This window comes from Nerophis ophidion, linkage group LG09, assembly GCF_033978795.1.
Source record: "Nerophis ophidion isolate RoL-2023_Sa linkage group LG09, RoL_Noph_v1.0, whole genome shotgun sequence".
Lineage (NCBI taxonomy): Eukaryota > Metazoa > Chordata > Actinopteri > Syngnathiformes > Syngnathidae > Nerophis > Nerophis ophidion.
The window spans coordinates 49,289,730-49,314,630 of NC_084619.1; the positions used below are offsets into that span (position 1 = coordinate 49,289,730).

General features: G+C 41.0%; 1 protein-coding gene across 1 annotated transcript; it reads right to left on the reverse strand.

Annotated features, from left to right (window-relative positions):
* Window positions 1-1,427: 1,427 nt before the first annotated feature.
* galm (galactose mutarotase) lies at window positions 1,428-24,368 on the reverse strand. Its single transcript, XM_061911131.1, has 9 exons — window positions 24,113-24,368; window positions 23,668-23,879; window positions 20,578-20,732; window positions 14,910-15,023; window positions 12,103-12,195; window positions 8,146-8,227; window positions 6,561-6,711; window positions 6,316-6,490; window positions 1,428-2,959 (listed from the first exon to the last, which is right to left on the reverse strand). The coding sequence occupies exons 2-9, from the start codon at window positions 23,852-23,854 to the stop codon at window positions 2,879-2,881; spliced, it is 1,038 nt and encodes a 345-aa protein (XP_061767115.1). The 5' UTR covers window positions 23,855-23,879; window positions 24,113-24,368; the 3' UTR covers window positions 1,428-2,878.
* Window positions 24,369-24,901: the final 533 nt, after the last annotated feature.

Here is a 24,901-nt window from a genome sequence, read left to right on the forward strand (position 1 = left end):
ACGTGTAATTGTTTGTATTCAGTCACGTGACTTATTCCCGGAAGTGGGAAAATGCTGTACAACCCGCGGGAAGTCCCAAGTAAAAAAAGAAAACTTTTTTTTTTGTGTTAAATTATATATTTTTTTTTAATTTGTCCTTTCTAACCCGCTTGCTACTCTGTCTGCTAGCCACTCAGGCAAATCATCTTGTCAAAAATGCATTTTCCCATACATAGATAGATAGATGGATGGATGGATGGATGGATGGATAGATAGATGGATAGATGGATAGATAGATAGATAGATAGATAGATAGATAGATAGATAGATAGATAGTACTTTATTGATTCCTGAAGGACATCCATCCATCCATTTTCTACCGCTTATTCCCTTTTGGGGTCGCGGGGGGTGCTGGCGCCTATCTCAGCTACAATCGGACGGAAGGCGGAGTACACCCTGGAAAAGTCGCCACCTCATCGCAGGGCCAACACAGATAGACAGACAACATTCACACTCACATTCACACACTAGGGCCAATTTAGTGTTGCCAATCAACCTCTCCCCAGGTGCATATATTTTTTAAATCTGTCCTTTCTAACCCATTTTCTACCGCTTGTTACTCTTTGTCTGCTATCCACTCAGGCAAATCATCTTGTCAAAAATGCATTTTACCATCGATAACATCATCGCGCTCTGAATATATATATATATATATACATGTATGGATGTATATATATACGTATGTACAGTATATATATATATATACGTATGTACAGTATATATATATGTATGTATATATATGTGTGTATATATATATATATATATATATATATATATATATATATATATACACACATATGTATATATATCTCCATCCATCTATTTTCTAATGCTTGACTCTCTCGGGGTCACGTGGGCTGTTGGAGCCTATCTCAGCTGCATTTAGGCAGAAGGCGACTTGTCAACCCTGGACAAGTCGCCACCTACAGTATATACAGTATATATGTATCTGTGTCATCCTCAAGCTTGGGTCCTGGGAGTTTGAGGGTTCTGCGCAGTATCTTGGCTGTTCGTAGGACTGCACTCTTCTGGACTTAGGCTTGGGATCTGTTGGAGCCACTCTCCCAGTTTGGGGGTTGCTGCTCCGAGCGCCAACCACTACCACGGGGACCACTTTAGCCTTGACCTTCCACATCCGTTCCAACTGCTTCTTCAACCCTTGGTATTTCTCAAGTTTCTCGTGTTTCTTCATCCTGATGTTGGCGTCAGCTGGGATTCCGACATCTATCACCACCACCCTTTTTTGCTCTAAGTACACCACCACAGGGGCCACATGCAGCGAATGTGGTATCATTGGATATATACTGTGTATATATATATATATATATATATATATATATATATTCATTCACTATTACAAAAAAGATCAGTTAGAATAATACATAATGTTGGATATAGAGAACATACAAACCCTTTATTTATATAATCAAAAATATAAAAATTCAACAACTTGGTGCATTTGCAATCAGCTATAATTATGCACAAAGCAAACTATAACCTGCTACCCAAGAATGTACAACCGTTTTTCTCAACAAGAGGAGAAATAAAAACTTAAGAGGAAAATGTAATTTAAAACATTTGTATGCATGTACAACACTTATGACCTTTAGCATATCCGTATGTGGAATAAAATTATGGAAAGATTACGCAAAGAAATCAAACAGAGAACCAATGTGATTCACTTGAGGAAACTGTTCAAACTAAAAGCATTTACAAAGTACAAAGAAAAACAATTATGAACAAACATCTTGAACCTTAAAAAAATGAGATGATTATTTATGTATTTACTTACTTATGGTATATTTTTTTATTTATGCACTGTTTTTTACAAACAGAGAACAAGGAAATGGGATAATACTGCTATGATATGAAAAGGGGTAGGAATAAAAAGGATCTGCTTCATCCCACTCCTTTTCGGACGTGCTGTAATGAAACAACTGGAAAGATTTGATGCATTACTTTGTATCGTATGTATATTCAAAATAACTTGAAACTCAACTAAACTAACTGAATTCCTTTTTTTTTAATCATCAATCCATGTTTCTGTGACAGCTATCATTTTGAAAGGTTCATTAAATTGCTCTAAAAAGTGCTTCATGTTGTAGTTTGGATACAAGCTTCTGCTTTTGAAGTCAATAATTGATGTTGAGATTAATAATTTTGTTGGCAGATTTAATGTTGCTATTATATTGTTCATTTGTATAGTAAAAATTGATTATTTCTGATGTGGGATTGTATCTGGATCTATATCATTCTCTGAATCCTGGCATATATGGTCTTTGTTGCATAAGTGTTTTAGTTCCATATTTTCTTGGTCAACAATCTTTGGTGTTGTCTCAATAATTTCTATAAGTGTAGGCGGATGCACTCCTGAATCCAGGTCTTCTTGTTTAGCAGTCCTTTGGTACGTGGTAGTGTTGATATTGACTCCATTATCATCATCGTTGTCGAAGCAGGGTCAACTTTGATATTTCTCCAGGTACCTATAAATCCATCATTGGGACAAGTTGGCACCGTATCTACATGTGGATTATAGCGGGCATGTCTAGACCGAAAACTCCAGGGTAAAATTTTTGTTCAAGTCCACTCTTACTTGTATACAATGTATATTTGTTCATAAGTGTTCATACTGTCAATGCTGTGTGTCAGTAAGGGTGTTCCCCGCCCAAAGTTTGCTAGGATAGGCTCCAGCTCACAAGTTAAGTATAACCGCTAAAGAAAATGGATGCATAACTACCTTAATTTTAGTTTGCCTTTGTAAATTAAATGACATTTTAAAACAGCGATAGATATATAGTTCAGTATAATAGTTGAACAAATTGGCGATTTAGAGTCAAAATCATTTGGCAGAAGTGAATGTGAAACAACTCAGGTGACGATATTCCTCGCCTGGACCCAGAAGACAATCAGGAAAGGAAGCCTAAAGACAAAAACAAAGTTGTGATCATCTCCTCTTCTCTTTCTTCAAGCATAGACCAAGAGTGGCAACCATAAATCATAAATCATAATGTTTACAAAGCATTCTATTACATAAACCCCGTTTCCATATGAGTTGGGAAATTGTGATAGATGTAAATATAAACGGAATACAATGATTTGCAAATCATTTTCAACCCATATTCAGTTGAATGCACTACAAGGACAAGATATTTGATGTCCAAACTCATAAACTGTATTTTTTTTTGCAAATAATAATTAACTTGGAATTTCATGGCTGCAACACGTTGGGAAAGGGCATGTTCACCACTGTGTTACATCACCTTTTCTTTGAACAACACTCAATAAATGTTTGGGAACTGAGGAAACTAATTGTTGAAGCTTTGAAATTAGAATTCTTTCCCATTCTAGTTTTATGTAGAGCTTTAGTCGTTCAACTGTCGTATTTTACGCTTCATAACACATTTTCGATGGGAGACAGGTCTGGACTGCAGGCAGGCCAGGAAAGTACCCGCACTCTTTTACTAAGAAACCACGCTGTTGTAAGACGTGCCTTGGCATTGTCTTGCTGAAATAAGCAGGGGCGTACATGATAACGTTGCTTGGATGACAACATACGTTGCCTCAAAACCTGTATGGACCATTCAGCATTAATTGTGCCTTCACAAATGTGTAAGTTACCCATGCCTTGGGCACTAATACACCCCCATACCATCACAGATGCTAGCTTTTGAAAAAAAAAACAGATTTAAAAAGCTGCCGAAATAATTCACTTGTTGAACTTCCCAGTCACAACTACTCTGCTCAAAAAAGCATTGCCACAACAAATGTACACACAATCTGAAAGGGTGTTTAACTGCAGCTGCCACACAGCATCCTGCTTTTGGCAGCTTGGTGCTACTGGATACATTTTTAAGGGGATATATGGTCTTCTGAAAATGTTGAGCTAAAAACACTATTATTAAAAGAACATTATGATCAAGTTGCTGCTGATGTTAAAAATGTCCAACCAGGGACTTTATATAATAATAATAATAACTTAGATGTATATATTGTTATTAGCTGAGAATTTCAGCAAAGCTAAAGGTTTGTTTTAACGAAGATTATACTTTCCTTTTTATTATAACTTTTTCAAGGCTTTTTAACATTTTATGTGCATATACAGTATATATGCATGAATCCCTAAAATGTACTTAAGTTTCAATAAAACAAGTTGACACACGTATTTGAGTTTGACTATCTCCGCGCATCAGAGCCTATATGGATGATATGACCATCCTCACCACAACCAAGGCGTGTGCTAGGCGGCTGCTGAACAAGCTGCAAAAAAACATCCAGTGGGCCCGGATGGAAATAAAACCAAGCAAGTCCAGAAGGCTCTCGTTGGTGAGGGGGAAGCTGAGGGAACATTGATTCTGTGTGGGTGAGGATGCTATACCAACAGTGTCTGAGAAGGCTGTCAAGAGTCTTGGACGTTGGTATCATGCCACCCTCAAAGACACGGGGCAGGTGGACCAGCTCAAGCAGGATACTATAACTGGCCTTGAAAACATAGATAAGACCATACTCCCTGGCCGGTTGAAGCTGTGGTGCCTCCAATTTGGGTTGCTACCCAGGCTTTTGTGGCCTCTGACCATCTATGACGTACCAACCACAAAAGTAGAAAAGTTGGAGAGGATGGTTAGCGCATTTGCTAGGAAGTGGCTGGGTCTTCCCAAATGCTTCAGTAACATCGGACTGTATGGAAAAGGTGTTCTGGAGTTTCCTGTTTCCAGCCTAGTAGAGGAGTTTAAGTGCAAAAGTAAGGCTGGAAATAACGCTAACAGAGTCTCGTGACCCATGCGTTGCCCAAATAGCTCCTACCTTGGTGACTGGAAGGAAATGGACTGCAGCGGCAGCTACTCTGCAAGCAAAGGAGGATCTTAGGCACAGAGACATCATTTGCCTCGTGCAACAGGGGAGAGGAGGCCTTGGCCTTGGTGAGAGCAGACCGTTGTGGCGTACGGCTGCTCCAGCTCAGCGACGACGGCTGGTTGTAGAGGAGGTACGTCGGCATGAGCAGGCAGCAAGATGTGCAAAGGCTATCTCACAAGTCAAGCAAGGACAGTGGATGAGCTGGGAAGGAGTCGAGAGGAGAAAGTTCTCATGGAGGGAGCTATTGGGCATGGAGGCAGTTCACATCAGCTTCATCTTACGCTCCACTTATGATGTCCTTCCCTCCCCCTCCAACCTCAAACAGTGGTATGGAGAGGACCCCACATGCCCCCTCTGTCCATCTCCAGCTAACCTAAAACACATTCTCGTTGGCTGCAAGACAAGTCTGTCACAAGGGCGTTACACCTGGCGGCACAACCAGGTTCTGAAGTGTCCAGCAGCCACGTTAGAGGCCAGAAGAGTGAAGATCAATGCCCTGCCCCCGCCAAAAGTACATCCTACAGCCACAAGAGAGTTCATCCGAGAAGGGGCAGAGTCCACCAAAGGCCATACACCAGACATAGGCCAGCTCGGAAGGGCTCCTGACTGGAAAATGGCGGTGGATCTTGATCAAAAGCTCTGCTTTCCTTCAGAGATAGCCAGATCAAACCTCAGACCAGACCTTGTGCTCTGGTCCTCCTCACTGCATATTGTGTATATAATAGAACTCACGGTTCCCTGGGAGGCTGCTGTGGAGGAGGCATTCGAACGCAAAAGCCCTAAGTACAACGAACTGGCCGCTGATGCTGAGCAGAATGGATGGAAAGCCAAGGTCTGCCCAGTGGAAATTGGCTGCAGAGGTTTTGTGGGCCGGACAACAATTAGGCTGCTTAAGGACATCGGAGTTCGAGGCCAAACCCTGCGAAACACCATCAAAGCCCTCTCAGGGCGGTGGCTGTGGGTGAAGAGGAGAGACACCTTCTGGAGATCCAGTAAGACCTACATCACATAATGGTTAAAAGCAGTGGGTGGCTCACCTGGGACGCCAGGTGTTGCTGATGAGCCCTCTGGAGGTGTCGTGGGCCTATCATTGAAACGCAGGTGAAGGAGGGTGCCCACCTGATGACCCCAATGAAGCTGACAACCATTCCCCTTCCTCCTCTCTGTCCCCCATCCTGTAATCCCACCCAACCAGGTCCAACACCACAACCGTTCTGAAGCAGCTCTGAAGGAGGTAGCCTATTATTTCCTCTCTACACAGGTTATTTTGTATCATGGGATTGTTCTATCTAGTCCTAAAATTGAACTGATCTTGGCATTCAGCCAAAATATATCAGGATAAGAGTTTTGGTCCATATCAGCCATCCCTAATTAGTACATTTGATAATTCACTGTATATTACCTCTAGGTGATAAGTTATCATACCTGGTTGATAGCATCTGGCCAATTCTGAGTCTCCAAACAGAAGGCGCTGTGCTTTCCATATTTAACACCACCCTTTCCTGTTATGGAGCCATCCAAGACGTTAGCTGTATAGAACTGGACTCCTGGTTGGCTGGTTGACACCTCAAGAATACGGCCACTTGCTGGGTGATAAACTCTGAAATGACAAGTTGTGATTCCAGGAAAACGGGTCAAGTACATGTGTAACCAACAACCATGGAACCAACCGAGCAACGTGTCTCTCTCTCCATGGGTCTTCAGGCATTGACAGACAAAAGTTATGGTCAAATCCTCCACCTGGAACTTCCTTTAGCTGAGGGCCAATCAGAACAGGCTGTCGGAGGTCAAAAGATGAGCCATCCACTGCCTTTATCTCCCCTGAACAAACAAACATTGATGTGTTAACAACTGTTAAATGAAAGCAGGGTACATTGATAAAGATGATAAATACATAGTACAAATCCCGTTTCCTTCTGAGTTGAGAAATCACGTTAGATGTAAATATAAACGGAATACAATGATTTGCAAATCCTTTTCAACCCATATTCAATTGAATGCACTAAAAAGACAAGATATTTGATGTTCAAACTCATAAACTTAATTTTTTTTTTGCAAATAATAATTAACTTAGAATTTCATGGCTGCAACAAGTGCCAAAGTAGTTGGTAAAGGGCATGTTCACCACTGTGTTACATCACCTTTTCTTTTAACAACACTCAATAAACGTTTGGGAACTGAGGAAACTAGTTGTTGAAGCTTTGAAAGTGGAATTCTTTCCCATTCTTGTTTTATGTAGAGCTTCAGTCGTTCAACAGTCCGGGGTCTCTGCTGTCGTATTTTACGCTTCGTAATGCGCCACACATTTTCGATGGGACACAGGTCTGGACTGCAGGAGGGGCAAGGAAAGTACCCGCATTCTTTTTTTACAAAGCCACGCTGTTGTAACACTTTTCTTGCTGAAATAAGCAGGGGCGTCCATGATAACGTTGCTTGGATGACAACATATGTTGTTCCAAAACCTGTATGGACCTTTCAGCATTAATGGTGCCTTCACAGATGTGTAAGTTATCCCATGCCTTGGGCACTAATACACCCCCATACCATTACATATGCTGGCTTTTGAACTTTGCGCCTATAACAATCCGAATGGTTATTTTCCGCTTTGTTCTGGAGGACACCATGTCCTCTGTTTCTAAATATAATATGAAATGTTGACTCGTCAGACCACAGAACACCTTTCCACTTTGCATCAGTCCATCTTAAGTGAACTTGGGCCTAGCCAAGCCGGCGGCGTTTCAGGATATTGTTGATAAATGGGTTTGGCTTTGCATAGCAGAGTTTTAGAAATATTCTATCTTTTGGATATATGTACAGTATCCATCCATCCATCCATCCATCCATCCATCCATCCATCTTCTTCCGCTTATCCGAGGTCGGATCACGGGGGCAGCAGCCTAAGCAGCGAAGCCCAGGCTTCCCTCTCCCCAGCCACTTCGTCTAGCTCTTCCCGGGGGATCCCGAGGCGTTCCCCGGCCGGCCGGGAGACATAGTCTTCCTAACGTGTCCTGGGTCTTCCCCATGGCCTCCTACCGGTTGGACGTGCCCTAAACACCTCCCTCGGGAGGCATCCTGACCAGATGCCCAAACCATCTCATCTCGATGTGTAAATGTACAGTATTTGATGGGAATATGGGAGAACACAGGTCGGTTAACCGTGGAAATTGTGGACAACCCACTTACGTCCCTTTTTTGCAGCACTGACTTAATCATCATGTCGTCCACAAAAACTATTTCATAAATTTAATATATTACCTGTGGGGATAGATGTTTCATCTACTGGCAAGTAGAACTGAGCATTTATTGACACTTCATGGTCAGAGATGGTTGATGCAGTCTGAATTTGAACACAAAATAAAACACTTTTGAATAAATGTCAAAATCAAACAAATCATTGTCTCAGTACTTCAGGACCAACAAAGCACTGACGAGCAAGATTTTGCTTTATTTGGAGCAAAAGGGACACTGGGTGAACTTGGATAGTCATATATGTATAGTTGTGGTCGAAACTTTACATACACTTGTGAAGGACAATGTCATGGCTGTCTTGAGTTTCCAATCATTTCTACTACTCAAATTTTTTTGTGATAGAGTGACTGGAGCACATATTTGTTTGTCACAAAAAACATTCATGAAGCTTGGTTCTTTTGTGAATTTATTATGGGTTTACTGAAAAAGAGACCAAATCTGCTGGGTCAAAAGGCATGGCCTCTCAACTTCATGTGAGGGATTATGATTGACGCCACCTGTTGACTTCTCTGAGCCCATTTAAATAGGGCTCATGTGATGCAGTCATTAGACTCGGTTACAAACGCGACAATGAAAAAGTCAAAGGAACTCAAGCACAGATCTTTAAAAATGATTATTGACTTGAACAAGTCAGGAAAGTCACTTGCAGCCATTTCAAAGCAGTTTAAGGTCCCAAGAGCAACTGTGCAGAAAAATGTTCATAGGTATAAAGTGCATGGCACAGTTTTGTCACTGCCACGATCAGGAAGAAAATGCAAGCTGCTGAGAGACATTTGGTGAGGATGATCAGGAGTCAACCAAGAAAAACCAAAACGCAGGTCTGCAATAAATTGGAAGCTGCTGGAACACAAGTATCAGTGTCAACAGTCAAGCGTGTTTTGCATCGCCATGGACTGAGAGGCTACCATGCAAGAAGGAAGCCATTGCTGCAGAAGCGACACCTTAACGCTCGTCTAAAGTTTGCTGCTGATGACATGGACAAATATAAGACCTTCTGGAGGAAAGTTATGTGGTCAGATGAAACACAAATTTAGCTGTTTTGCCACAATACCCATAAATATGTTTGGAGGAGAAAAGGTGAGGCTTTTAATCCCAGGAACAACATTACTACTGTTAAGCATGGTGGTGGTAGTATTATGCTCTGGGCCTGTTTTGCTGTCAATGGAACTGGTGATATACAGAGCGTAAATAAGACAATTAAAAAGGAAGATTATCTCCAAATTCTTCTGGACAACATGAAATCATCAGCCCGGATGTTGGGTCTTGGTCGCCGTTCGGTGTTCCAACAGGACAATGACCCCAAACACGCATCAAAAGTGGTAAGGGAATGGCTAAACCAGGCTACAATTAAGGTTTTGGAATGGCCTTCCCAAAGTCCTGACTTAAACCCCATTGAGAACATGTGGACAATGCTGAAGAAACAAGTCCATGTCAGAAAACCAACAAATTTAGCTGAACTCCACCAATTTTGTCAAGAAGAGTGGTCAAGTATTTAACCAGTAGATTGTGGATGGCTACCAAAAGCGCCTTATTGCAGTGAAACTTGCCAAGGGACATGTAACCAAATATTAACATTGCTATATGTATACTTTTGACCCAGCAGTTTTGGTCACATTTTCAGTAGACCCATAATAAATTCATAAAAGAACCAAACTTTATAAATGTTTTTTGTGACAAACAAGTATGTGTTTCAATCACCCTATCACAAATAAATAAGAGTTCTAAAAATCAGCCATGACATTATATCCTTCACAAGTGTATGTACATTTTTGACCACAACTGTATATATATTTTTATTAACTTAAAAAAAATTGGCACAAACAAAGCATTAACAAACAACACCATCCTTGCTGACATTTGAGCAAGTCAATGGCTGGATCAACAGAAAATAAATCTTGTACAATTGTTATGACCACAAAAGTACAATGGATAATGTAAAGGGGCACACAAAAAAGCACATCCATCCATCCGTTTTCTACCGCTTGCCCCTATCGCACAGTGAGACTATTTTGCTTTAATTTGGCAGAAATAGGGGAAATGGATAAACTCAGATTGTAAAAATATGTTAGGTCTTATAATAATTGGAATAGCGCCAAAAAATACAATATTTACAGTACAACAAAGCACTAAGAAAAAAGACCACTTTTGATCAATTTGGAGGAAGTGGTGGCTGGATGATATCTAGTTGGAGAATGCATTTTTCTAGAAAAACACTCAAAGAGCCCAGACATCCACCAGGCCCTACCTCCATATACAGTCCAGCAGTACCTCAACTTACAAGCTTACTTGGGTGGTTCTGTGAAGGAACTCTGTAAATCCATTACAGTGACGTGCGGTGAGGTTCATGACTGATGAGGCACTGACTTCATCACAGTCAGATTTATAAACATATGAACCCTATAGAATATCTTATTCACCATTTGATTGACAGCAATTAAAAGGTTATGTTTAAAAGCTCATACCAGCATTCTTCCCTGCTTGGCACTCAGCATCAAGGGTTGGAATTGGGGGTTAAATCACCAAAAATTATTCCCGGCCACTGCTGCTCACTGCTCCCCTCACCTCCCAGGGGGTGAACAAGGGGATGGGTCAAATGCAAAGGACAAATTTCACCACACCTAGTGTGCGTGTGACAATCATTGGTACTTTAACTTAATGTAGCAGGTACTTTAGCTAGTATAGTATAGTATAAATACATTACACTTATTATTATCATTATTAGTGATAATACTGCAAACATAACAATATTAAATAATCACATGTATGTAGAAAATAACAAACACGACAGTACACAGTGTTGTCACATTGACAGGTGTAACCGTGCTCCAGCGGCAGTGTTCATTCATTGTCTTTACTGCAGCATAAAACATGCATATGGCCTTAAAACGCCACAATACTCAGTCACCATATTTAAGTACCCAAAATAAAGACTCGACATAAATATAAATTCAATCGGATCAAAAACATTGGAGGAAACGGGATTAAAACCCGATGCTAACCGCTCATAGAAAATACATGGGTACGGCTAGTAGCTACTATTAGCAAACAGATAGACTTACCAACTCAGCTTAATATCTCAACATCGACACACTCTTTCGTCGCAACTCGGTCCTGATGGTCGGCACCTATAATTTTACAATTAGTTGTAAAATGTTGGACGGTTGTTTTTACGATATGCAGGCAAACGACAACTTTAAAACATACCGGCTTCGGCCTAGCCGAGTAGTGCAAGAATGATCTCAGGGATCACTAGCGCCCTCTACCACCAGGAGGCCGGCGAACAGGTGCCTCAAATTGTATGTGTTTCGCAGCAATTTTATGATTGCCCAGCACAAGAAATACGTTATACACATACAGTTGTTGACAAAATACACTGTACATTATATACCTCAGCTAACTAAACTATGGAAATATACAATATAATTCATATAGCAATACGGTCTCACTGCAAAGCAGGCCAGCAGTTAGCCGAGTCATTGCGCAATCCATGGTGACGGGGAGGCTCAGCTGGCTGTGACTCTCCGCAAGTAATTCTCAGTAATTGAACGCCAAATGTGAAAACTAAGCGATTTTGAATAAAAAATAATTTAGAACTGGTGAAGTTAAATGTAAAATATCTTTATTATATAATCACTGGATACATATAACAATACCATTTTTTTTTTCTTTTTACATTTTTTTCTTTCCTGCCGCCCCTGACTGCACGTTACTGATCCATACCATAATTCTTTTAAGAACACAAATGAAGCACTAACAAATTAGACTATTTTGGTTGGATTTGAGCTCAGTAAACTCAGATTAACCTATAAAATAAGATTTCTTAGTTCAAAAACTACAATTGCAAAAACGACAATTTGAACTGTAAAATCGAACACACACAACGCAGATTGTTTTTGGCCAGTTTTCAATTTAATGAAAGGGCACAGGTATGTTTACAACAAAAATAGAACGGCATGTACTCACCAGTCCACCCAAGTTGAAATAGGAGTGATTAGTGAGGTTGATTGGTGTTGTTTTAGAAGACCAAGCTTGATACTCTGCAGTCAGTTTTTCGCCCTGAACAGAAAACACAATTAGAAAATAGCAAATGGCAATATATTGCAATACTTTATCTTGTAAAGATATAATATTGATTTTCAATGGCTTAATATAGCTTTTTTTGGTTTAAATATATATATGTTTTTTTACTATTATTTAAGTAATCTTTTAGTGCAAAACATATGACTAAAGTGCTAAAGCTGTATGTTCACTTGCACTTTAATTTTATTGACAGTTTATTTTTAATTTAGTTTATTTTAGTACAACATATTTATACAGTGGAACTTTAATTTACTAACCCCTCTATTGGCAAACTTTTTGATGTACGAACTTTGCGATTGCAAAACCATGTCTCTGTGTACAAACTCTAAATTCATCCATTTTGGGTCCTACTAGCAGTATTTTGTGCTTGTTCTACTGAAACCATTGAAAAAGCGGCTTCCCTGCCACAGCAAGTTTTAATTTAGGACGAAAACAGACATTTTTTCTCAGTAGGAAGAGTTTTCCTACACCTGCCTCTTTGAATCTCTCTCGCCCTCTCTCTGTTTTCATTGGTTTTTATGGAGAAATTTGCTTCACTATATATGCAACATTTTCCATTTACCAACCCTGTTCAAGAACCAATTAAGATCGTATGACGAGGTTCCAATCTATATACATTTATTTTCCATCCGTTATTTAGAAGTCCCTTCTTATACAGTATCTGTGGTGAGTACACATTTTTAAATCATTCTGGCGTAAGGCCACAGTCATTCTGTCAGGCTGTGGCCTGACAGAATGACAACACCATACATATCATGGATCCCACAGAAGAGAAAAATATTTTTTGGTTCTGACAGCACAAAAGCAAGAGTATCAATCGGCGTGTTCGGACGCTGGAGGAGTTATCCGGGACATGCACACCCGGATAACTGCTCTTGCCCCTGCTGTTACAACCAAACACTGTTGTCATACAGCTTCCCGAACCCGAGAACCCAACATCCAGCACACGCTAAAGTATGAGGGGGACTTTGGACTGTGCAAACTGTATATTCATCAATGCTCCTTGATCTTGGCCCAGCAGCCATAAATCACAGAGAAATTGTGACTTTTTGTGAAGTATGTAAACTGTGGTGTAATTTTGTGTCAATTTTCACTTTAAACATGGGTGAAGAATGCGTGAAGAACTTTGACCACAATGAGAGTTCCTTGAAAAAGTGGCACTCTTTTAAGATTTCTTGGGGAGGGGTGTAGTTAGATAGACTCAAAAATTAAGCATCTTTAAAACGTAAATTCCCGGGCGCGGCACCGCTGCTGCCCACTGCTCCCTTCACCTCCCAGAGGGTGAACAAGAAATGGGTCAAATGCAGAGGACATATTTCACCACACCTAATGTGTGTGACAATCATTGGTACTTTAACTTTAAATAATATTTATATTTAATATTTTACCAATATTTTTTCTAAGCACAGTAATGAATTTACTGTTCACACAAATGTAATAACATTTCTGGGAAAATAAAAGGGAATGTATTGACTTCTCAATTTGACATTTGATTGAACTCAGATCTCTATTAAAAGAAAGATTGTCATACTGCCTCCTTCGCCACTGCACCATTCCATCTGGTCAACATGGCACAGCAATAATAAAGATTGTAGTAGAACCAACTGATGCCATCATGTCTCATGTGTTTTTGAGACTTTGTGTATTAGATTTTATTTTGAGACCATAAAGTGTAAATGACAGAATAATAATGAAGTTATAATTTATGAAACATTTGTTGGTGTTGCACTTTGTAAACTGTCACTGAGCACTGCTGCAGCGTGAGCTGTACTCATCAGAACCAAAGTTATAGCTCCATATATTGTAATATCATATATTAAATTTGCTTGTAAGGAGGAAGTTCAGATGTTACTTTTTTAATTCAGCATTTATTGTTTATTGTAACCTGTGTATTTTATGTTGCAGTTATTTTTTTGGTATTTAACAGTTTGTGCTTAAAAGATATAAAACAAACTCAATAATTAAATGATGTCTCTTTTTTAGTGAGGTCATGGAAATAATTGACCTGGTGCCTGAAAGCAGATGACGAGTTGCTAGTCAGAAAAATTAAAGCCATTCTCCAACAAAAAGCACAACATTAACCTTAGTTTAAACTTCATAAGAAAAGCTGTTCACAGACTTGGATGTTATGTAAAGCCAAGATACAGTACTGTGTAGTGTGTACACACTTGCACGCACACACGAGATGTAGATTTTCTATACCAACCCTCTTATTGAACAGTATTTCCCCTGACTTTTCTGGCCCGTAATTCCAAGTTACATAATATTAAATGGTGTCTTTTCTGCTAGATCAAATCATATGAATTTATAAATTTAATCTAGTGATTATTGTCTGCCTAAGGTGGGCAGAATTTGAAAGTTTAGATGCAGTATGCAATTATTTTTTGTAAATATTAAAAATCAGCACACCCCTATTAATTACCTCCGGTAACATGCTTTTTTGAACGGTCTTAGTTTTAACCAAACCAAATCGGAGGCATGATATTAAGACGTGTTACACTTTTAGCGCAAAACTGAACAAATATTGTCGGAACACTACAGAAATGTATATTTCTTTTCTCTTAAACTAAAATTTAAAAGCTTTGCTTCAATCCCATTGCAATTAATTGATCTAAAATCATTCTGATTTGGTGCATTTAAACTGTGTCCATGTGCAAACAATTCTGAAATTAAAAGTAAATAGTATTTACTTGCAGGGTGTAGGTTACAGAAACCTGCATCTCTCCAGGGTAGCCTTGGTCTCCATCTGGACTGCAAAGACTCATTTTTACCCCACTGTCTACTTCTTTCGCAAGCCAAAGAGCCTGAAAAGAGAAACACAAGTCATAATAAAGGCGCATGGTGTACTAAACTGCTGTAACAATCCATCCATCCATCCATCATCTTCCGCTTATCCGAGGTCGGGTCGCAGGGGCAGCAGCCTAAGCAGGGAAGCCCAGACTTCCCTATCTCCAGCCACTTCGTCTAGCTCTTCCCGGGGGATCCCGAGGCGTTCCCAGGCCAGCCGGGAGACATAGTCTTTCCAACGTGTCCTGGGTCTTCCCCGTGGCCTCCTACCAGCTGGACGTGCCCTAAACACATCCCTAGGGAGGCGTTCGGGTGGCATCCTGACCAGATGCCCGAACCACCTCATCTGGCTCCTCTCGATGTGGAGGAGCAGCGGCTTTACGTTGAGCTCCTCCCGGATGGCAGAGCTTCTCACCCTATCTCTAAGGGAGAGCCCCGCCACCCGGCGGAGGAAACTCATTTCGGCCGCTTGTACCCGTGATCTTATCCTTTCGGTCATGACCCAAAGCTCATGACCATAGGTGAGGATGGGAACGTAGATCGACCGGTAAATTGAGAGCTTTGCCTTCCGGCTCAGCTCCTTCTTCACCACAACGGATCGATACAACGTCCGCATTACTGAAGACGCCGCACCGATCCGCCTGTCGATCTCACGATCCACTCTTCCCCCACTCGTGAACAAGACTCCTAGGTACTTGAACTCCTCCACTTGGAGCAGGGTCTCCTCCCCAACCCGGAGATGGCACTCCACCCTTTTCCGGGCGAGAACCATGCTGTAACAATGAGTGAGATATAATGTCTGAATGGAGCACATTTTTCCACCTGATTAGGAATCTAGCCTTTTCTGACCGGTCATTTGTCACATGAAGAACAAATCAGTGTAACGTAGGTACTGGTGCATACTAAAATAAATAAAATTGGGGAAAAAAATGGTTCAAATAAAATTACGAAAAAGATAGTTTAGTTGATGCTAATGTTCATGGCACTGCACCACGGTTCACAATCCCAACAGTATCAAAGGCCTCATGGAATAATAAGCTTTTTTCACAGCAAAGTTTAGATGTATCAAGAGTGAACATGGAGCGGAAATGTACGGTGCCTCTCGGCAATTTCATGCTTCACGTACGCATAATTATATAGGCTCCAGATATTTTGGCAACACACAGAGGTGGTAGTTTGGGCTTTTCCAACATTTAATTTAAAAAATATAAAAAAATCAAGGCAAGGACACCAAATTCACTTAATCGGCAATGCATTTAATGCTTCATATTCATATTGATATTTGTGAGGGAATCTATTAATTTATGTAGGTGATCATTTTGCCACTTATTGCTGTCATAATGTGTTCTTGTGACTCCAGCACCAGCTTGACCAGTCGGGCGGACAGTTGCGGCCTACAGTTACCTGAGACTGTGGAGGAATGTCCCGACTTTGTGTCACGTACGGCTGCTACAGCAAGTACCTCTCCTGTGTTGTTATAATAAATTAAGTAATCAAACAAAAGTCAAAGTCTTTTGTATCCTTTTTTATATGCTGGCATGTTTACATTTTAAAGATGGCAAACCAAATATTGCAAAATGTTCAGATGAAACTCTAATCAGGCTGTGAGCAGGCTACTGTATGAACACATTTGGTTGTAAATTACACAAATAATATTCATATTGGGGGTAATCCGCATCACCCATCTTTTCTGAAGTTTTACATTTCATTGCAGTGACTAACTTTTCAAACGGGGTGCAGCACTACTTTAACTCCGGTCTGCTTGTTTGTTTAGGCCAAGCACATCCGTCTATTTCTTCTTCTTTTTCTAGATGTCCAACCATTTGTTTTGATTCTAACCTGTGTGCAATTATCAAAGCATACAGCATTGACAGATACTCAGTCTCAAACTTCTTTTGTTCGCTCAAAACACAAGTGTGTGTGTGTCATTAAATTTTCCAAAGCCTGTAGAAATGAGCGTACGTAAAGCATGAAGTTGGCATGAGGGAGCGCCCATTTTCGTGCTCCGTTCACTCTTGATACATTTCATCTCTCCTGTGAAAAAGGGCATACGCCAGGTTTTTGTGCAAACGCAAGCTTAATACATGAGGCCCCTGGTTACCGCTGGTCTGCACTCAGACTTCGCATTTGTGCGAGTCATTTGTCCCATCCCTTCCATACTGTTGTTTTGGTTCAAGTTCTCTGACCTTGTGAAATATTACTGGTGACGGTAAATACTTGCAAGAGGCATGGCTGCAATAAAATATATTCTATTCTGCTGCATTACTATAATTTATCTTAATATGTGAACTACTTTCACTCCTATTTGGAGTTGCTCTAAATTTTCTACTCTGTACAACGTTACCACAGTCATCATTTTTGCAGGAGAAGCACAACATATGATGTGTGTATTATCTGGTGTTGTGAGTTGCACTTTTGGATCATTTTGAGTCTTAGTATTTAATTTTCTTTGTAAATTGTGTCAGTTATCATTAAATAATCTGAGAGGATCAGTCACATTCTTGTCATTCAAGGACTCCACTACGTTGCGAAAGTGCCAAGCCCTTGACCTCCTCTTCCAATCCTGATGCGTTCGAGTGCGCTCAATTGTGAAATATGTGTTAGATGCTAAGTGTGCCCAGGGACGTACCGACTGCCCTAGTGCAAGTTCGCCCACACTGGTGAATATATGCTGATGACGTCTCCCTGTACAGCGCTTCTCCTGCCTGTAAACCACGGTCACTTACTCCTCCACGTAGTCGTTCTCAAAAGCTGCAATCGTCTATAAATTAGCGTTAACGAAAAGCAAAAAATACAACACATTGTTTTTCCAAACCTGGGTCCAAAGAAAGTGAGTGTGAAGGACAGTGCAGCGGAGATGAAGAGGCTGATGATATTTAGAAATTCAGAAAAAATAAATTCCAGAAATAAATCATTGAAAAACATGAGAGGAGTACAGTACAAAAATAGGCATAGCAGTACAAACGTAGTATTTCTGCACCATATTAATGATGCGTGACACCATTGATTTTCTTCCCAATCAAATACAGAGTAAAAACCAGGCTTGTATCGGCAATGGCAAGCCGATACAAGTACTTTGCGCAATTATATCTAATGCAGTGTATTTCAGGTGTTGCTGCTCTTGGGTAATCATCTTCAAACAAAATAAAATCACAGGGAGAAACAAATGAAGGGATTAATCTGTACTGAATGCGTTATCTTATTTACATTAAATTCTGTATCTAGTGTCTCCAAATAGCCTACAATGTACGGACACATACACTTTCTGTTTTATAATAATGAGTGACTCATTTGAATTACCAGTAATTTTCTTCATAACAGGGCCTATTATGCAAAACCAACTGTTCTTACCTACGGGTTGGTGCCTGCTGTTGTGTATTTGGAATCTGCATAAGGCCAGATAATTAGAAATTCAACTGTCGAGGCATTTAGATATTAATAAAACAATCTTGCCTTCCTTCCAACTTCCGCTAAACCAGCTGTTTGGATTGCGCACAATTGGTGACGTAACAAATTGGGAAAACCATCAGCGGATTATCCATATACGGTAGAAATGTGCTCAGAGTGCCATTTCTAATAGAAAGTAGCTTATAGTTGCAATTTATATCTGTCAGTAGACTCACTATGAAAGCACTAAAACTGTAACATGGCTGGCGGGGAGAAGACACCCGCCCACAAAACGGCACATTCTGAAAAGTCAGTCAGAAAGCAGCTTAAAGATGGTCTGTAAACATAATCTTTGGACACCCCTGCTGTACATTATTATTACATGGCTTTAAACTGTTATAGTTTTTGTAGTGCATATGTAGACATATTGTTACGAATGACCTGTCTGATAACAAAATATTTATAAACAGCGACAGAAATTATATGCTCAAGCGAAAAAACTGTGTCGAAAGTTCAGTATGTGCTCAGTTTCTGTGAAGATAACACTTTTTAAAGCATATTGCACACCACTGTATACTGCCCATCTGTGGTGTCGTTTTAAACAAGCCAGCGTTAAGAAGCTTAGTGTGGCTTACAATGACAGCATGAGACTGCTTCTAAGAGCTTCGAGGCGTTGCAGTGCAAGTCAAATGTTTGTCAGTATTGGGTTTTCTCACCTGCTCTGCTGAGTCGGACAACAATGTCATTAATGCATACTTGCCAACCTTGAGACCTCCGATTTTGGGAGGTGGGGGGCTTGGTCGGGGTGTGGCGGAGGTGTGGTTGGGCGGGGGGCGTCGTTAAGAGGGGAGGAGTATATTTACAGCTACAATTCACCAACTTGATATATATATATATATATATATATATATATATATATATTAATGAAATACTTGACTTTCAGTTAATTCTAGCTATATATATTTATTTTATTATATGTATAAATAAAAGAAATAGTTTAATTTCCGACGGCACCTATCAAATACACAGTAATAAAAACACAGTTGTTCTACTAACTGTACTGTGCTTGCTGGTTACTAAAAAAACAACAACAACATTTACCTTTCACTATTTGAGTAACCTTTGTTCGGCCATTTGCGTACTGGCGAGCAATCTACGAATCCGGGAACATATCCTTCACGTATTTGTTGTAGACATCCGCAAAGGAGAACGGGATGTTGCTTCCAGCTATCAGCATAGCCATATTTGTCTCAACATAAGTTACACCATCGGGTCTCCATTTTGCGAGGTGGCCCATAATACTGGGTTGTGAACGATGCTGCGCTGCGGATGCTTTGTGCTTCGCTGACCGTTCATGACTGAGTATATCCGTTCGGCCACCGTGTTCAATGGAGAAGTCTGTTCTACAAAATTTACAGGCAACAGACCCCTTCCCCTTCGAACTCTCCTGGATAAACTGAAATTCTTGTTTCCATTATTTTGGAACCTGCAAGCGTATTTCTTCATTTTGCTCTTCGACGGTGTAATATATTGGGTTGGAGTCAATAACCAGGCGAGGTGATGAAGTTACGTCTCTTTACTGTGGGCTTCAGAACAGAATCCCTCACTTGCCGTCAGGTGCGCAACACCACGTAAATCATTGGCCAATCAAAAAGCAACCCCATAACGCTATAGCCAACATTCACCAGGAGATGGTAACAGACAACATAGATCACTCTATTACAGACGGCGTCGCCATGGCTGTAACTTCCTCGTTCTTCTGCTTCGTCTCCTTGTGTGTGCAGTTTTTTTTTCAATCCGTAGATGTTGTAACGTGATTGGGCAGGCAAGCTGTTTATATAGTGGGAAAGCGGACATGAAAACAGGCTGTCCCCACTCAGGTCCACATGGAGCTGGAGGGGGCGTGGCCTCCAACTCCGGCTGAATTTCGGGAGAAAATTTTCTTCTGGGAGGTTTTCGGGAGAGGCACTGAATTTCGGGAGTCTCTCGGAAAATCCGGGAGGGTTGGCAAGTATGCATTAAGGGGTCTGACTAACCCCAGACTAATTACATTTTAAAAGTTTGTATGGGTAACATTGAACACATTCAACCTATATTCCAAGGCGTGAACCTGCTACCTAAAATTGTTATTGTCTTCGTCAATTGATTTTCTTCAATTTGTTTTCAAGCAGTATAGATCTTTACCTTACTGAAGCCTTTCAGCCCTCCATGCAGAGCATTTGGTCCACTGTTGATATCTAATTGATATGTTTTTCCATCCACTTCAAAGCGTCCTCGTGCGACCCTGTTGGCTACACGGCCCACCACAGCACCAAAATACCGCTTGTCTGACACATAACCTGGCAACAAAAGATAAGCGCACTACTTACATTCGTAATCAAAAGTTTACATACTGTCGTGGTCAAAAATGTACATACACTTGTGAAGGACATGATGTCATGGCTATCTTGAGCTTCCAATCATTTTTGAGCTTAATTTTTGGGTCGACTGTAAATGTGACCAAATATGTTGGGTCAAAAGTATACATACAGCAATGTTCATATTTGGTTACATGTCCCTTGGCAAGTTTCACTGTAATAAGACACTTTTGGTAGTCACTAACATGCTTCCAGTTGAATTTTTGACCACTCTTCTTGACAAAATTGGTGGCATAGCTCGGTTGGTAGACGGGCCGTGCCAGCAACTTGAGGGTTGCAGGTTCGATTCCCGCTTGTGCCATCCTAGTTACTGCCGTTGTGTCCTTGGGCAAGACACTTTACCCACCTGCTCCCAGTGCCACCCACACTGGTTTAAGTGTAACTCAGATATTGGGTGTCACTATGTAAAGCGCTTTGAGTCACTTGAGAAAAGCGCTATATAAATATAATTCACTTCACTTCACTTCAGTTCAGCTAAATGTGTTGATTTTCTGACATGGACTTTCTTCAGCATTGTCCACACGTTTAAGTCAGGACTTTGGGAAGGCCATTCTAAAACCTTAATTCCAGCCTGATTTAGCCATTCCTTTACCACTTTTGACGTGTGTTTGGGGTCGTTGTCCTATTAAAACACCCAACTGCGCCCAAGACCCAACCTCAGCGCTGATGAGTTTAGGTTGTCCTGAAGAATTTGGAAGTAATCCTCATTTTTCATTGTCCCATTTACTCTCTGTAAAGCACCAGTTCCATTGGCAGCAAAACAGGCCCAGAGCATAATACTACCACCACCATGCTTGACAGTAGGAATGGTGTTCCTGGGATTAAAGAGCTCACCTTTTCTCCTCCAAACATATTGCTGGGTATTGTGGCCATACAGCTCAATTTGTGTTTCATCTGACCACATAATTTTCCTCCAGAATGTCTTATCTTTGTCCAAGTGATGTCAGATGAAACAACAGAACAATGACCCCAAACACATATCAAAAGTGGTAAAGGAATCAGGCTACAATTAAGGTTTTAGAATGGCCTTCCCAAATTCCTGACTTAAACGTGTGGACAATGCTGAAGAAACAAGTCCATGTCAGAAAACCAACCAATTTAGCTGAACTGCACCATTTTTGTCAAGAGGAGTGGTCAAAAATTCAACCAAAAGTTTGCCAGAAACTTCTGGATGGCTACCAAAAGCGCCTTATCGCAGTGAAACTTGCCAAGGGACATGTAACCAAATATTAACATTGCTGTATGTATACTTTTGATCCAGCACATTTGGTCACATTTTCAGTAGACCCATAATAAATTCATAAAAGAACCAAACTTCATGAATGTGCTCCAATCACTCTATCCATCCATCCATTTCCTACCGCTTATTCCGTTTGGGGTCGCTGGTGCCTATCTCAGCTACAATCGGGCGGAAGGCAGGGTACACCCTGGACAAGTCGCCACCTCATCGCAGGGCCAACACAGATAGACAGACAACAGTCACATTCACACAATAGGGTCAATTTCCATCCATCCATTTTCTACCGCTTATTCCCCTTTGGGGTCGCGGGGGGCGCTGGTGCCTATCTCAGCTACAATCGGGCGGAAGGCGGGGTACACCCTAGACAAGTCGCCACCTCATCGCAGTAGGGCCACTTTAGTGTTGCCAATCAACCTATCCCCAGGTGCATGTCTTTGGACATGGGAGGAAGCCGGAGTACCCGAAGGAAACCCACGCATTCACGGGGAGGACATGCAAACTCCACACAGAAAGATCCCGAGCCCGGGATTGAACCCTGACTACTCAGGATCTTTGTATTGTGAGGCAGACGCACTAACCCCTCTTCCACGGTGAAGCCCAAAATCACTCTGTCACAAAAAAATAAGAGTAGTAGAAATTATTGGAAACTCAAGACAGCCATGACATTACATTCTTTACAAGTGTATGTAAATTTTTGTCCACGACTGTATCTCATGCACTTTAATGACAGGATTTGAGGACATCCATCCATCCATTTTTTACCGCTTATTCCCTTTGGGGTCGCGGGGGGTGCTAGTGCCTATCTCAGCTACAATCGGGCGAAAGGCAGGGTACGACCTGGACAAGTCGCCACCTCATCGCAGGGCCAACACAGATAGACAGACAACATTCACACTCAAATTCACACAATAGGGCCAATTTCCATCCATCCATTTTCTACCACTTATTCCGTTTGGGGTCGCGGTGGGCGCTGGTACCTATCTCAGCTGCAATCGGGCATAAGGCGGCGTACACTCTGGACAAGTCGCCACCTCATCGCAGTAGGGCCACTTTAGTGTTGCCAATCAACCTATCCCCAGGTGCATGTCTTTGGACGTGGGAGGAAGCCGGTGTACATTCACGGGGAGGAAATGCAAACTCCAGACAGAAAGATCCCGAGCCCGGGATTGAACCCTGACTACTCAGGATCTTTGTATTGTGAGGCAGACGCACTATCCCCTCTTCCACCGTGAAGCCCCAAATCACTCTATCACAAAAAAATAAGAGTAGTAGAAATTATTGGAAACTCAAGACAGCCATGACATTACGTTCTTTACAAGTGTATATACATTTTTGTCCACGACTGTATATCATGCACTTCTGTTAATGACAGGATTTGAGGACATCCATCCACCCGTTTTCTACCGCTTATTCCCTTTGGGGTCGCGGGGGTCGCTGGTGCCTATTTCAGCTGCAATCGGGCGGAAGGCAGCGTACACCCTGAACAAGTCGCCACCTCATCGCAGGGCCAACACAGATAGACAGACAACATTCACACTCACATTCACACAATAGGGCAAATTTAGTGTTGCCTATCAACCTAATGTAAATAACTCTCACACTTGTTCCACTGCTTACCCTCCAGGTCATCAAAGCCCAAGACGACATCGTCCACCTGACCGTCTGTCCCCTTGCAACGCACACTCCTGATGATGGCTCCAAATGTCAGGACCTCCACTTGCACATGTGGGGACTGAAGCGTCCACAAGTCCACCTGGCCATGTTTGGGCAAACTTCCCCACGGTTGGCATGTAACCTGTGTCATTTGATTTGACGAGATAAGACAGCGTCTGCCAAGAAGATAATTATATTATTATAGTGGTGATATTAGTGGTTGTAATCAATTACAGTCATATGCCTCCGAGTACAAACATATCATCCTTGACGTCTCAAGCCTATATATAAAGCATCGAACAATTTTAAATGTAAGTAATAACGCATATGCTGATAGACTTGATCGACATGTCAGAAAAAGTGTGATATCCAAAAAGTATCATGACACTCGTTTCGGTCTGTTGCTCACCTCAAACAACAATGTTATTTCCTACTTTACTATTTCGTCCTTGAAGTCAATACTTTCCTACATATTCGAGGCTACAGTTACATGCTTTTTCCATCAAAACGGCACACCGAGAAGTAAAACTTCTTCTTCTTCTTGTTTTGGTTTAATGGCGGTTGGCAAGCAGCCTTCTGGTACGCATTACCGCCATCGTTTGATATGGAGTGTGGACCGAGATTGAACACTACTCTATATTATTTTATTCAACCCAGTCTTTTAAAAAAAAAAAAGTATTCTGTTCTGTGTGTAATCCTAAAATATTTTACACCACTTGTCATGTATTGGTTACTTAGGTCACAGGTAAATACCGGAACCATTGTAAGGGAAACTTAAGGGCGGGGGACACAGGATATGATCACATGTTTGTGTGTTGGACACCGGCAGGTGGAAGAAGGAATAAAAGGCAGAAAACTACAATAAGCTTTCTGGGGACTACAGTCATGAATTTGACAAAGGGGAAAATTCAAAACAAGCTCTAAATTAAACTCTATGGAGAAAATATAGAAGACGTACAAGTATTCAAATATTTGGGAATATGGTTTGATAAATATATTAACTGGTCAAATCAAATCAACTTTATTTATAAAGCACATTTAAAATTTACCACAGGGGTAGCCAAAGTGCTGTACAATGGGCAGGTTAAAAGATAATACGAGAACCAAGCAAACAACACAAAAACAGAATATGATAAAAAATAAATAAAACATAAAAACAGGTTCACAGCAGGTGTATAATGGGGCGCCATTGCCAGAT

Bases quoted from the DNA above. Each gene is read 5' to 3' on its own strand.
- galm (XM_061911131.1), bottom strand. From the start codon at position 23,854: ATGACACAGGTTACATGCCAACCGTGGGGAAGTTTGCCCAAACATGGC. The intron at 20,733-23,667 runs GTAAGCAGTGGA...TTTTGTTGCCAG, and splicing joins GGGCTTTGATGACCTGGAGG to GTTATGTGTCAGACAAGCGG. The intron at 6,491-6,560 runs GTTGGTTCCATG...TTGTCATTTCAG, and splicing joins AGAGAGAGACACGTTGCTCG to AGTTTATCACCCAGCAAGTG.